General features: G+C 38.5%; 1 protein-coding gene across 2 annotated transcripts in view; it reads left to right on the forward strand.

The window, feature by feature from the left end:
* The window catches only part of LOC128821384 (nipped-B-like protein), a 160,607-nt gene extending 146,280 nt beyond the window's left edge, over positions 1–14,327 (forward strand). Inside the window, exons 39-47 of one of the 2 annotated variants that reach the window (XM_054002369.1) lie at positions 1,889–2,062; positions 2,594–2,784; positions 4,571–4,678; positions 8,866–9,066; positions 9,470–9,616; positions 11,186–11,481; positions 11,806–11,980; positions 12,626–12,811; positions 13,374–14,327. In XM_054002369.1, the coding sequence (XP_053858344.1) occupies positions 1,889–2,062; positions 2,594–2,784; positions 4,571–4,678; positions 8,866–9,066; positions 9,470–9,616; positions 11,186–11,481; positions 11,806–11,980; positions 12,626–12,811; positions 13,374–13,739 (1,844 nt within the window). In that variant the 3' untranslated portion in view covers positions 13,740–14,327. Of the gene's footprint in view, positions 1–1,888; positions 2,063–2,593; positions 2,785–4,570; positions 4,679–8,865; positions 9,067–9,469; positions 9,617–11,185; positions 11,482–11,805; positions 11,981–12,625; positions 13,333–13,373 lie in introns of those variants that run through there. The other variant, XM_054002370.1, reaches the window with a different exon arrangement.
* Positions 14,328–14,871: the final 544 nt, after the last annotated feature.

Genomic DNA, 14,871 nt, shown 5'->3' on the forward strand with positions numbered 1-14,871 from the left:
GTAATACTGAATCAAGTTGTCAAATGCATTCAACATTTATGTGCAGCAATAAGGTGAAAATTACTAACAAGCTAATTCAAAATTTATACACACTGAAGGCATCAGATGAAGAGTGTGTACTTTCCTTTTGGTAATTATTAGTGTGTCCTTACAGTAAGGACACTCAACAGTTTTAACCTTTGCTTTGGGATGTGTCACTGCTGTTGAGAGATTGAGTTTAACCATAAAGTGTTATGGTTATGCTTCTCTTCCAGATGTGTACTTGCAAGGCAGATTGAGGATAAAAAATTTTGTTAGTAGCTAACAGGTAATGTCTTACTCAGCCAAGTTCAGTGCTTAACCTTAACAGAGTGAAAACAAAGGTATGAAGAGAAGTTGTGTGAGAGCAGCCCCAAGATGTGAAGTCAGTCCTTAAATGAACACAGCAGTTGCCTTTTTTCCATCCCCTATGACAAATTCTTATGCCAAGTAAAATTTCTTCCCTGCTTACAGGGGATGGAAAAATAATAATTTCCCTAAGAGTACTGGTGGTTTTAGATTCTTTTAAATAAGTGAATGAAAGAAAGAGAGTTATGGATTGTTACACATACATGCAAGTGCTTTCCATTTTCAAAATTAAACTTAAGAAATTGATTGGACTTTCTCAGAGGTGGTCAAGTTATAAACATCAAAATACACCTGTATAGAGTGGACAATTATACTACGTACTTCAAAGAGGAACATCATTCCTTTTGCTTTCACCTCTTTCCCCTCCATCTCCCCTGCCTTCTTTCCTTTTCCTGTTTTGAAATTGAAATGAGATCTTAAATGCACTTAGGTCTTGCCCTAGACTTAGCCTTTACCTACACTGTCTTTTCTGTGTGCACAGAGCCAGTTTTAAAAACCTGACTCAGTCTTCCCTTTGTTACACCCACTTTTATACATTGCTTTCACATAATTTTATTTGCTTTCATTTTTCCCCCATTCTTCTTTTATGTTTATCTTTATGTTTTCTGTGTGTTCATTCAGAATCTTAGTTTCCTATGGTCATGAAAAATACACTTAATATTTGCTTTTCTCACAGTCTTAAAAAAATTAATCAAGTAGTTAAATATAGTTTAAATTGGGAAGTTATGTTCCCATTACCGTTTTTTATGATACTCTATAAGAGTCTGTTGGCAGCACTCCTAAATCTACATATGTGATCTAAAATTATATATGCTGTTACATATTTAGATCAAACTTTTTATGAAATAAAGACTTCCCTGACTAAGAATAACCAGTTCTTTGTCAAGGGTAAGGCTGCAGCTAAAAGCAGTTCTATAGTGTGTATCTTCTAACAGATGTAGTCTTGGGAATGCTTCAGGTAATTTTCAAGACAAGACCTTTATAGGTATATGAATAATAACAGCGAGAGGTCTAAATTTTATTTTATTGTGTTTGGTATATTTTTTCTTTTAAGATTTTATTGTTTAAATACCCAGGATATTTAGAAATTTTTCCACATTTTCTCTGTCTCCATATGAATAACTCTTCATAGCTTCAGCACAATGTTTTTCTCCAAATGTGTTAGAAAAACAATGAGTAATATTTTAGCAATGTTCCTCCCTTGCTCTTGGGAGACCTCCTAGTCATTGAGATGCAGACCAGTACACTGGACATGCTTCCAGACCTATATAACTCTTAGTTCAACTGCCCTGGGTTGAGACCCCATCTTTATCTATCAGACAGATAATAGAACTCCTTATAAGTTTAGAATGGTGTCCATATGAAAAAGCAATATTGTTTGTTAGCACTACACTTGGGAGGAGATAAATTTCATACCTCTATTTTGAAGAAAGACTTAAGAAGCAGAAATACAATTTCTAGTTAATAATATGGAATATTTCCTTTTTTCTTCCACCCTTAGGATTTGCATTTATACAACACCCAAGTTTAATGTTTGAACAGGAAGTGAAGACCCTGTACAACAGCATTCTTTCAGACAAGAACTGTTCAGTAAACTTAAAAATCCAGGTGTTAAAAAACCTTCAGACCTACTTGCAGGAGGAGGATACACGTATGCAGCAGGCAGACAGAGACTGTAAGTGCTGAGTTCTTCTGTGCTGAGGCAGGCAAAATCTAACTTTCTTGCATACAATTACTATATACATGAACTGAGTAATTTGTTATCTAATTAGTAATATTGTACACAAGATATCTTAGAATAATTTTCAAGAATTCATTATGTCCATAGGTATATTGAGGTATGTAGCTTATTATTTACTTTCAGGATGTATAAATCCTGAAAGCAATCCAGAATGCATAATTGCTGTAATGATGGTAGTAATACTTTTTATCAAAATATTCTCTAAGGTTAATTAGCAGATACAAAATAAGAAATTGTAAAAAATAAAACCTTTATCGAGGAACGAGACTTTAAATTTGTGTGACTTTAATTTTTTTAAGTATATTTGCTATCAGACTGCTTTATGTTTCATGAGATCATAAACCCATTCTAAGATGGCTGAAATGTCTTTGTATTATAAAGCTTAACGATAAGTATGCATCAAATAATAGCAAAGTAAATTATTATACTGTGGTGAGTGTGCTATTGCTTTCATCCTTTTTACAGGGAAAAAAGTAGCAAAGCAGGAAGATCTGAAAGAAATGGGTGATATTTCCTCAGGGATGAGTAGTTCCATCATGCAGCTATATCTCAAACAGGTCCTTGAGGCTTTCTTTCATACCCAGTCCAGTGTACGCCACTTTGCTCTAAATGTCATTGCATTGACATTAAACCAGGGTCTCATCCATCCTGTTCAGGTATGGTAACCTTTTATGATGTGGATTTTTTTTTTTTTTTGGTCTTCAGGTTTCAGGGCTTTTTACACTTGCTAGATATATATTTAGTTTTTCTCTTGCAGCTATGTTACAGTAATCTCTTATTGTAGCAAGGGGCCTTTACAGAAAGCATATTTTGAAATTTAGATTCCAAATGCTGTATTTTCTTGTCTTTGGATCAAGATCTAAAAGCCCAGCGAGTGCCTGAAGTGCATGTGCAAATGTACATTGGAGCATATTTCTGTTACGAATTTCATGTGTATGCCAAGCTCTTTTCTTTAATTCTTTATCCTGAAAACTGTGACAGCTTGTCTCCACCTCAATTCCCATGTCCTCCAAACACTATGGAATTCCAGAGTCAATGTCAGAACTTGAGTTATCATCACCATTATTCTTTGCTTACATAATATTTTTGTAATTATTTGTTTATAACACAACCATTGTACATGTTCAGTCATAACTGGTGGTGTGTGGTTTGGGTTTTTTTTAAATGGCATTTTTTGTAGTGTAAATTGACTTTAGAGTTTGAGAGAACTGGAAATACTACCTGAAACTTCACACAACTTCTGTCACTTATAATGCCTCCAAGTCTCAATGGATATCAGTGACCAGTGGTGTCTCTCAGAGGTCTATATTTGGATCAGTGTTATTTAATATCTTCATTAATGACACATACAAAGGGATTGACAGTACCCTCAGCAGGTTTGCAGATGACATGAAGCTGAGTGGTGGAGGTGACACACCTGAAGGACAGGGCCATCCAGAGGGACCTGGACAAGCTCAAGAAGTGGCCCATTGGAATCTCATGAGGTTTAACAAGACCGAGTGCTGGTGCTGCACCTTGGTCGGACAATCCCCAGGATCAATCCAGGCTGGAGGATGAACAGATCGAGAGCAGCCCTGGGGAGAGAGACTTGGGGGTGCTGGTTGGTGAGAGTCTGGACATGCCTCGTCCGTGTGTGCTGGCACTCAGAAACCCCCTGTGGGCTGGACTGATCCCACAGTGTGGGGAGCAGAGAAGGAGGGGATTCTGCCCCTCTGCTCTGGTGAGACCCCACCTGCAGTGCTGCCTCCAGCTCTGGGGTCCCCAACAGAGAAAGGACATGGACCTGTTGGAGCAAGTCCAGTGGAGGCACCAAGATGATCAGAGGGATTGAGCACCTCTGCTATGAGGAAAGGCTGAGAGAATTGGGATTGTTCAGCTTGGAGAAGGGAAGCTTTGGGGTGACCTAACTGTGAACTTCCAGGACCTGAAGGGAGCTAACAAGAAAGATGGAGAGGGACTTTTACAAGAGCATATAGTAAAAGGATGAGGAGAAATGGCTTCAAAGTGACAGGGAGTAGGATTAGATTAGCTATTAGGAAGAAATTCTTCCCTATGAGGATGGTGAGTCCCTGGAACAGGTTGCCCAAAGAAGCTGTGGCTGCTCCATCCCTGGAAGCATTCAAGGCCAGGTTGAACGGGGCTTGGAACAACCTGGTCTAGTGGAAGGTGTCCCTGCCCATGGCAGAGGGTTGGAACTAGATGACCTTTAAGGTCCTTTCCAACCCAAACTATTCTATGATTCTATGATAACACTGGTATTTTGTGTATTTTGTACTATTTGCTTGAAAAAAGTAGTCAGGTAGTAAGTTGCATAAAGCTTCCTATTCTAGTTTCTGCAGTAGTCAGAATATAACATAAAAAATACTGTAATAAAAGAGCAAAGAGTGAGAAAGACAAGATACAATGACTCTAAATAATAATTTCATTTGGTTTTTTTTCAAGTGTGTGCCGTACTTAATTGCTATGGGCACAGATCCAGAGCCTTCTATGCGAAACAAAGCTGACCAGCAATTGGTGGAAATAGACAAAAAGTATGCTGGGTTCATTCATGTAAGTAATTCTTTTATCATTTTACAAAATACTGTTGCATTCTCTGGTGACTCAACACTTGGATAGGCCTCAGCTGCAGAAAAATAATATAAATAACAAAGAATAACAATAACTATAAGCAGTTGTAAAGAAGATCCCAGCTCTTTCCCCTGATTGGAGATTTCTGTTTGTAGAAATAGAAAGGATATAATAATTTGAAGCATCTCTTCCAGTCTAAAAATTCCTTTAATTTATAATCCACAGTAGTGTTTTCCTCACTGAATAGTATGTTAAGAGCATTTATTTGATAAGAGATAAGGACAGCTGTTTCATAATGTTTAGCAATGATTTTCCTGTATTAAGAGAGAGCACTTTGTAAAAGTAGAGGTCAGTATATATATATATGTATTAAAACTTTAAGACATCAATGCTTTATAAATTATAATCTAAGCAGAAGGAACATAGGAAGATTTTAAGAACTGAGGGATCTTGCTGAAAGGAAAATCTGAGGGATAAGTGAAGACTTATGGAGTTGTGGCATGGTGACGATAGTTCTGCTAAAGATCTGAAATTGAGTTGCAGCACCCCCTCCTTATTTCAGAAGGCCTCAGTCTTAGTTCAGTGTGTATACTACATTGTGGGACTTTATAAATCTAATTGTGTTCCACTGAAATTTGAGCATTGCATTGTTCATGGCATCTAAAGAGATACCTAACTGAAGTCAGACCTCATCACAGTCTACAACTCCCTTGTGAGGGGAAGAAGAGGGGCAGACACTGATCTCTTTGTGACCAGTGACAGGACTCGAATGAACAGCTGGAGCTATGTCAAGGGAGGTTTAGGTTGGATATCAGGAAAAGGTCCTTTACCCAGAGGCTGGTCAAGCACTGGAACAGGCTCCACTGGGAACTGGTCACAGCATCAAGCCTGACAGAGTTCAAGAAGCATTTGGACAACTCTCTTGGCACATGATGTGATTCTTGGAGATGGTGCTGTGCATGGCCAGGAGTTGGACTCGATGATCCTTGTGAGTCCCTTCCAACTCACCATATTCTGTGATTCTGTGAATTAAGTGGTGATTGGCGGCCATCTTGGCCACAATGACCACTCAGCAATCAAGTTTAAAATCTCTGTTGCCAGGAGGGAAAGTGCCAGCAAAACCTCAACTCTAATCATGAGGAGAGCAAACTTCGGGCTGCTCAGGGAAATATCAAGTAAGGTCCCCTGGGAAAATACTTTTGCAGGTGCTGGGTCCATCAGTGCTGCTCACTTTTTAAGCATCTCGTCCTAAGGGCACAGGAGCAGGCAATTCCCAGATGTCAGAAGTCAGGCAGGCAAGGCAGAAGGCCAGCGTGGCTGAACAGGAATCTTCTCTTGGAAATAAGGCTATAAAGGAAGGTGTGTACCCAGTGGATGCAAGGTCAGGTGGTATGGGAAGAATACAGAGATGCTGCTCGCCACTGTAGGGAGAAAATCTTTGTGGCCAAAGCTCAACTGGAGTTGGACAGTTGTGCTGGTTCTGGCTGGGGTAGAGTTAATTTCCTTCCCAGAGGCTGGCATTGGGCTGTGTTGGGGTTTGTGTTGAACACAGAGTTGATAATACAGAGATGTTTTTGTTATTGCTGAGCTTGCACAGAGCCAAGGCCTTTTCTGCTCTTTGTACGCTGGGGAGGGAGCTGGGGATGAATGGGAAGTTGGGAGGGGACACAGCCTGGACAGGTGACCCCAACTGACCCAAGGAATATTCCAGACCATATGGCATTATGCTCAGTATGTAAAGTGGGGGGAAGAAGGAGGAAGGGGGGGACATTTGGAATGATGGTGTTCGTCTTCCCAAGTCACCGTTCCACAGGATGGGGCCCTGCTCTCCTGGAGGTGGCTGAACACCTGCCTGCCCTTGGGAAGGGCTCAATGAATTTCTTGTTTTGCTTTGCTTGTGTGCGTGGCTTTTGCTTTTCTTGTTAAACTGACTTTCTTTCTAACCAGGAGTTTTCTGGCTTTTACCCTTCTGATTCTCCTTCCCATTCCACCAGGGTGGGGGTGGAGAGAGGGGTTGAGCAAGCAGCTGCATGGTGCTTAGTTTCCAGCTGGGCTTAAACCATGATTGTGGGGGGCAGTAAAAAGAGCCCTTTTAAATGTCAGTAGTAAATGGCAGCGCAAAAATGACATCAGCCCATTCCATTATGAGAATGGTCACCTCACAAACAGGGACATGGACAAGACAGAGATGTTTAATGCTTTCTTTGCCTCTGTTTTCAACACCAGTGACAGACCAAGGGGGTCCCAGTGCCCTGAGCTGAAGGACCATGACTGTGAGAATGATCAACTCCCAGTCAACCCTGAAAATGTGTGGGTTCTGCTGTTCCAGCTGGATCCCTATAAGTCTATGGGGTGTGATGGGATTCATCCCAGGCTACTCAGAGCTGCTGATGTGATTCCAAAACCTCTCTCAATGATTTGTGAGTGGTCTTGGGAATCTGGAGAGGTCCCAGCTGACTGGAAGCTGGGGAATGTTGTCTCGATTTTCAAGAAGGGCAAGAAGGAGGCCTCCAGTCTCGCCTGTCAGTCTCACTTCAGTGCCTTGTAGAGTTATGGAGGAGATTATTCTGGGAGGTATTGAAAAGCACCTGAAGGACAGTGCAGTCATCAGTCACAGCCAGCACAGCTTCATGAGGGGAAAGTCCTGCTTATCAAACCTGATTTCCTTTTATGACAAGGTAACCCACCTGGTTGATCAAGGGAAGCCAGTTGATATAATCTTTTTGGATTTGAGCAAAGCTTTCGATACTGTCTCTCCCAGGATCCTTCTAGACAAAATGTCCAGACCCCAGCTGGATAAACACATCATGCGGTTGGGTGAGCAACTGGCTCACGGGTGGGGCACAAATGGTTATAGTGAATGGAGTGACATCAGACTGGCGGCCTGTCACTAGTGGGGTTCCACAGGGCTCTATCCTTGGCCCTGAGCTCTTCAACATCTTCATTAATGACCTGGACACAGGACTGGAAGGGATACTGAGCAAGATCACAGACAATACAAAACTGGGAGGAACTGTTGACCCCACTGAAGGCAGGGAAGCCCTGCAGAGAGACCTTGACCAATTAGAGGACTAGGCAGTCACCAACCATATGAAGTTTAACAAGGGCAAGTGCCAAATTCTTCTCCTGGGATGGGGCAACTGTGGATGTACAGACAGACTGGGGAATGAGAGGCTGGAGAGCAGCTGTGGGAAGGGACCTGAGGGTCCTGATCGTTGACAAGTTGAATATGAGTCAGCGGTGCCCTGGCAGCCAGGAGGGCCAACTGTGTCCTGGGGGGCATCAGGCACAGCATCACCAGCAGGTCAGAGGGGATTGTCCCACTCTGCTCTGCACTGGGGAAGCCTCATCTTAAGTCCTGGGGACAATTTTGGTCACCACAATATAAGGATATAAAGCTATTAGAGACCATCCAAAGGAGGGCACAAGGATGGTGAAGGGCCTTGAGAGGAAGCCATATGAGGTGCAGCTGAGGGCGCTTGGTCTGTTCAGCTGGAGGAGACTGAGGGGAAACCTCATTGCAGTCTACAACTTCCTCATTAAGGGAAGAGGAGGGGCAAACACTGATCTCTCTTCTGTGGTGACCAGTGACAGGACTTAAGGGAAGACCTGGAGCTGTGTCAGGGGAAGGTTAAGTTGGATAGTAGGAAAAGGTTCTTCACCCAGAGGGTGGTCAGGAACTGAACAGGCTCCCCAGAGCAGTCGTCATGGCCCCAACACTACCAGAGTTTAAGAACTGTTTGGACAAACTCTCAGGCACAGTGTGGGATTGTTGGGGTGTCCTGTGCAGGGCCGGGAGGTGGACTTGATGATCCTTGTGAGTCTCTTCCAATTCAGGATATTCTATGAATCTATGATTCTTGAAAATTCTTTAAATTTGGGTACCTGGCTGTAGTTGGTAAACAGATCATCTGTATGTTTCTAACACAGAAGCAGTTCACAATACATTTTGATCTCTACCACAAATTCTGTTTAAATCTGTATGCTTTCTCAAAAGGCACATCAGTGTGTGTTTAAAAGTTAAACTTCAGATGAGGAACCACTTAAAGGGAAAAAAGATTAAAAAGTGGCTAGAAGTTTCTGTTGTCTGTCATTTGTTTACTTTCCACTTTCAGTGTTACTGCTTGAAAGCAATGATTTAAATAAAAATAAGTACTTTTCCATTTCAGATGAAAGCAGTGGCTGGTATGAAGATGTCTTACCAGGTACAACAGGCAATCAATACCTGCCCACAGGATCCTGTGAGAGGTTTTAGACATGATGAATCATCCAATGCATTGTGTTCACACCTATACTCCATGATTCGAGGGAACCGTCAACACAGACGAGCATTTCTCATTTCCTTACTCAACCTCTTTGATGATACTGCAGTAAGCACCACATTTCCTTCACTTAAAAAAATACCATTGCAAGCTTAAATTCTCCTTTTGTAATATATTTTTATGACATAATTATTGATAGCTTTATTTCTCTAAGGTACTTTGTTTTGCTTTATAATATAAGGTATTTACCTAATAGAATGCATTACTCACTTTTGCATCATTCAATATCTTTCTGTACTCAGTTTAGGTTGTTTAGGAATAATGTATCTTTAGGTATGATTAAATTTTGCACATATATATATGTTGTTTAGAGTGCATTTGGGGGGAATGTAGAATAAAATTTGTGATGTTTTTTGTTTGTTTGTTTTGTTTTAAACTGTTAGGAACACAGGATAAGTGTATAATAAGATATTTGTATGTATATTTATATGTACTTTTTTTTAACTTCCAGAAAACAGAGGTGAATATGCTCTTGTATATAGCAGACAATCTAGCCTGTTTTCCTTATCAAACACAGGAAGAGCCACTGTTTATAATGCATCATATAGACATTACATTATCAGTTTCTGGTAGCAACCTACTACAGTCATTTAAAGAGGTATGTGCATTTATATTTTAGTATATTTATTATGGTGGCAGCATAAGCTTCTATATAATTTGGTCAATTTTTCAGTGAATACAGTACCATTATTATGATATGGACCAGTATTGTTAGTTTGTAACTGGTAGTTAAAAACCAACCCTTTCTGTTCTGACCTGTATCTGGCAGACACTAGTTGAAATTTTTCCTTATATTGCTGCTTATGTTATTAAAAATGAATGACATTTTTTGAGATATTAATATTAAATTATATAATTCCCTAATATTTCTGAATTGGAATTAATAATAATTGCATGCATAATTTTAATAACAAAATCCCATTTTCTTTTTCTTTTGTTGTCAAGTAGCTGATGGCAGTGCCACGTGTGTCACCTAGGAGAATTTAAATACATTATTTATTGCAAGAAAAGAGTATGCAATATGTATTTTCTTAAGGTAGCATATAAGAACCCCAATAATGGTATAGCATCTGTTGCTATGGCAATACACAATCCTGTAAGAAAAAGGCCTTTGTTTCTTGTACTGTGTCCAGTTTTGGGCTGCTTAGGACAGGAGAGATATGGAGCTCCTGGAGTGGGTCCGGCAGAGGCTGTGAGGATGATTAAGGGACTGGAGTACCTCTCTTATGAGGAAAGGCTGAGGGAGTTGGGGCTGTTCAGCCTCAAGAGAAGTCATCTGTCAGGGGACCTTATTCTGTGATTCTTAAAGACTTCAGTGTCTTCATTTCCTGGACAACTTTAACAGTAGAAGGTCCAAACTGTCAGGAAACAAACCCATTTCTAGAATTTCGAATCTGACTAGTAAGTACAAGTCAGAGTTGATACCTGGAAAGAACACTGCTTTGAATTCTCACCCTACCAAAGTCAATTTTTAATTTGCTAGAAAAAGACAGCACATCTTTTAGATGGGGGACCAGTATGTAGAGGATGAAATCCTGCTTGGGACATCTTAAGTTCTGTGTTATGAAAAAGCATACTATGTGCAGTAATAATGCAGGTGTGAAATTCTGTAGCTCTACAAGTAGTAGAACTGGATATTATTAATACTGTATATGCTGATTTGAGGGGCTCTCTGGTCAGCAGTGTAATTAGTGTCATAGGATTTTAACAGAGACTAGGATTAAAACTAGCTTGGACTAGTTTGTACCAATGTACATATGGAAATATATGTAACATGCAAAAATTATATTCAGGTGAAAAAAAAAGAAATTTTCTTCATGATTTATTTTATTTGGCTTTTACTTCATTTTACTGTCTCCGATAACAAACTTGAGCAGTCTTTTTAAGAATAACATACCAGTGGAGTACTTCTTGCTTCAGTTCTTTCTGTAACCACCTTGCAAAAAAAAGTGGACTTTGGATCAATTTTTCAGGGACCTTGAATTCAGCTTTTTTTTTGTCATAAATTATTTTAATCTTTGAATATAAAGTTATGAAAATCAAGTTATGAATTAATAACATTGTTCAGGGAATTTTTCCTAATTTAAGTCAATAATGATTTTTTAGAAATGTACATGATGCTACTTACCCTAATTTTGGAATGTGTGTTAACTTCTCTGTCTCACAGTCTATGGTGAAAGACAAAAAAAAGGAAAGAAAGCCTTCATCAGACGAGGAGACTGACAGTGACAGTAACAGTGGTAGTGAGAGCAAAAGTGAGGAGGAAGCTTCTAAGCCTCGGAGGTTACGGAAACGAGTAAACTCTGATTCAGATTCTGATGAAGAAAATGATATAAATGCTGTGATGAAATGTTTACCAGAAAATTCAGCTCCTTTAATTGAATTTGCAAATGTCTCCCAAGGCATATTATTACTTTTGATGCTGAAACAGCATTTAAAGAACCTCTGTGGATTCTCTGATAGGTAAGGATATTTAGACAATAGGCCGTCTTGTTATCTAGTGAGTTCTTTGTAAGGATTAAGTTTGGAAGAAGTTGGAGGGAGGTGTTTAGTTGATTGTTAATAATTGCAGTAGATTTGTATAAGAGAAAAACATAAATAGAATTGGTTGGATGTAATGAAACTGGCTTAGAAAACGTAATGATTTCATTTCTTACCAGGATGTCTATTACATACAGAATGGTTAAAATATAACTACTTATATTGAATATTTTAAAAAACTTTTCCTTGAAATAATTTTGGACTTTGCTTAAAAGCTCTTTCTTCCCTTTTGTTTTCTTTAAACAGTAAAATTCAGAAATATTCTCCATCTGAATCTGCAAAAGTGTATGATAAAGCTATAAACAGGAAGACAGGAGTACATTTCCATCCAAAACAAACTCTGGATTTTCTGCGGAGTGATATGGCTAATTCTAAGATCACCGAAGAAGTGAAGAGGAGTATAGTAAAACAGTACTTAGATGTAAGTAAAGTTGCTTTGCAGAAAATCTGAAATCCTTTCAAACTAGGTAACAGTGTAAACTTGAAAGTAGATGCTGATGTATTGGAAGAAGATTTCAAAATGTTACATTTCTGGTAATCTTTTGTGATGGATCTATGATAACTCGCAATTTCCTTTCAGGATGTTTAACAATATTACCTTTCAAAGTATTCTAATAAAGTTAAACACAATAAAACTTAATTTAAACTGAAGGATATTTATCTTTGCAGAGTATTTTCTAATTTCTGGTATCCATCTTGTATAACTCTACCATATAACTTGTTCACTTTATCCCTGACTGTTTCTGTCATAGGAACAGAGACTAGATCTAGTGTATTTACCCTTTTTTTTTTTCTTTTTTCTTTTCCAATTCTTTAAAATATTAACTAGAGAAAACTTGCAATTTTGGAAACACAGGAAGAAAGGTTTTACATATCTACTAGAAAATGAAAGTAAAATATTTGTAGAACAAAACACAAGCTGTTGAAGTTGGACATTTTCTGCCATTTGTTTTACACTGTTTCTTTAACTTTTCATTTGTTTTTTATTTAATGTCATGTGATATGAATGTCTGGTTCTAAAGTTTGAATGTAAACTTCTCTGTTTTTTGGGGGGTTTATTTAATAGTTCAAGCTCCTTATGGAACATTTGGATCCTGATGAAGAGGAAGAAGATGGAGAGGTGTCAGCTAGCACAAATGCTCGGAACAAAGCAATTACCTCACTTCTTGGAGGAGGCAGCCCTAAAAACAATGCAGCTGAGACAGAGGATGATGAAAGTGATGGGGAGGATAGAGGAGGAGGCACTTCAGGGGTGAGGCGGAGGAGGAGTCAACGTATTTCACAGCGTATTACGTAAAATTATTTTTATGTGATTATAAATGTCAGTCTATTATATTAAATGTACACCAAGTAATGTAATCAACATGAAAAAAAGCATTTTGTAGATAGAGATTCTCTACTTAACCATTTATACAAGTTTTGTAGAAAGTTTAACAGAAAAGACAATAAAAAAAACACAAACTAGAAAATGAGATTTATCCCATATAAAAATTTATTAATTTTCCTTTGGAATGTACTGTGTGTTATCCTTTTTATTGTTGCCAAGTTTTTATGTAGCTTTATGATTCGTGTGTATATATAATTTTATATATCAATAAGAGATAAAGACACGGGTACAAATTAAGAGTATGTGGTTTTACAAGGATATGTTAACCCCTTGGCGCTGGCGGTCGCGGTGCGTCTCATTGCCGGCAATGGAATGTGTGCCGGGGAATCCCAACTCCCGGCGTCAAGGGATTAAAAGCAATAAAAGCAATAATTTCACTAAAGTTCTTTTGTGTAACACTTGGTCTTTTTTCCCCCCAATGTTTTAGTCATTGAGAAGGTCAAAACGAAATTCAGACTCTACAGAGTTGGCAGCACAGATGAATGAAAGTGTTGATGTCATGGATGTCATCGCTATTTGCTGTCCAAAGTACAAAGACCGACCACAAATTGCAAGAGTAGTACAGAAAACCAGCAATGGCTTCAGTGTTCAGTGGATGGCAGGCTCCTACAGTGGCTCCTGGACTGAGGCTAAGCGCCGTGATGGCCGCAAACTGGTGCCTTGGGTAGACACTATTAAAGAGTCAGACATTATTTACAAAAAAATTGCTCTAACGAGTGCTAATAAGCTGACTAATAAAGTTGTTCAAAATTTACGATCGCTGTATGCTGCCAAGGATGGAACTACCAGCTAATGAATTTGTACACACAGCCAAATTTACAAGAATTGAAATAACAGAAAAACTTGAGATATCAACTTTCTGGCAAAAAAAAAAAAAAAAAAAAAAAATCAGTTAAATGAAGAGTAAGAATGGAATCTGGGACGCAAGAAAAAAGAAGGAAATATTTGGTAAACATTTATGTGGGAGCTTCCTTCGCTGTTGTGCAGCAGAAACTTCTCAGTTCATTTTTACTCCCACTGTATTATAGTTTAAAAAATTGTTTATACCTTGAAAAAAACCTTTCTGTTAAAAAAAATAAACAAGTGAATGTTGGAAATTAGTCTGTTAATGTTCTTAATAAAGTGTTCTTGGAGTTTAACCTAGCAGCGGATGGCTTTCTTTAGCGTAGCCCAGTTTCCAGGGAAGCATTGTTTTTACAGGCTGTAAACTGGCAGAATCTCCCGGATATATAATTTTTTCTGTTGAGGGAAAAAAAACCCGCATGCAGTATCTATGACCTATCTGCAGGAGGAGTTTTTGTAAATGTAGATTTTGATGTATTAGGTCACCCTGAAATAATACAAGAAAAGGGATCCCCAGCAAATCTGGTGGAATGCATACTGCAATAAATTTTTTTACTTCTCTTTGTTACTTGTCTGTTTCCATTTGAATTTCTTATTGTAAAGATCTGTTTAAATCCATTTATATTATTTTGCGGTCTTTTATGTAAAATTTACTATATTAGTGGTTTTCAAAACAAGACAAAATATTGTTTATACAGTTTTATAGGCTTTCTGAATAACTGATATCTTTTTATTTTTATCCCTTAAAGGGTGTAAACACAAGTTAACTCCAGGGATTTATTGTATCCTGCAGTATTTAGTATTAACTATATGATTTAGCACTGTGCCAAACACATTTTCAAGAGTACATTTTGATATGAAAAGAAAATATAGTTTATTCCTTGTATGCTTCAATTTCTTTCTAATGCTGTCCAAATGGTAATTTATGATAGTTTAAATTTGGGGAAAGCTGAATGACTATTTTGCTTAGGCTAACTGGCCATGTACGCATTTCTCTGGGTTAATATAGAGAGGCTTGTGTCAAGAAGAGCTAGCTACCAGTATCTGAGGAGTGAATGGGTATGAGTCTGGGCAATTATGTT

The sequence above is a fragment of the Vidua macroura genome, chromosome W, assembly GCF_024509145.1.
Source record: "Vidua macroura isolate BioBank_ID:100142 chromosome W, ASM2450914v1, whole genome shotgun sequence".
In the NCBI taxonomy this organism is placed as follows: Eukaryota; Metazoa; Chordata; class Aves; order Passeriformes; family Viduidae; genus Vidua; species Vidua macroura.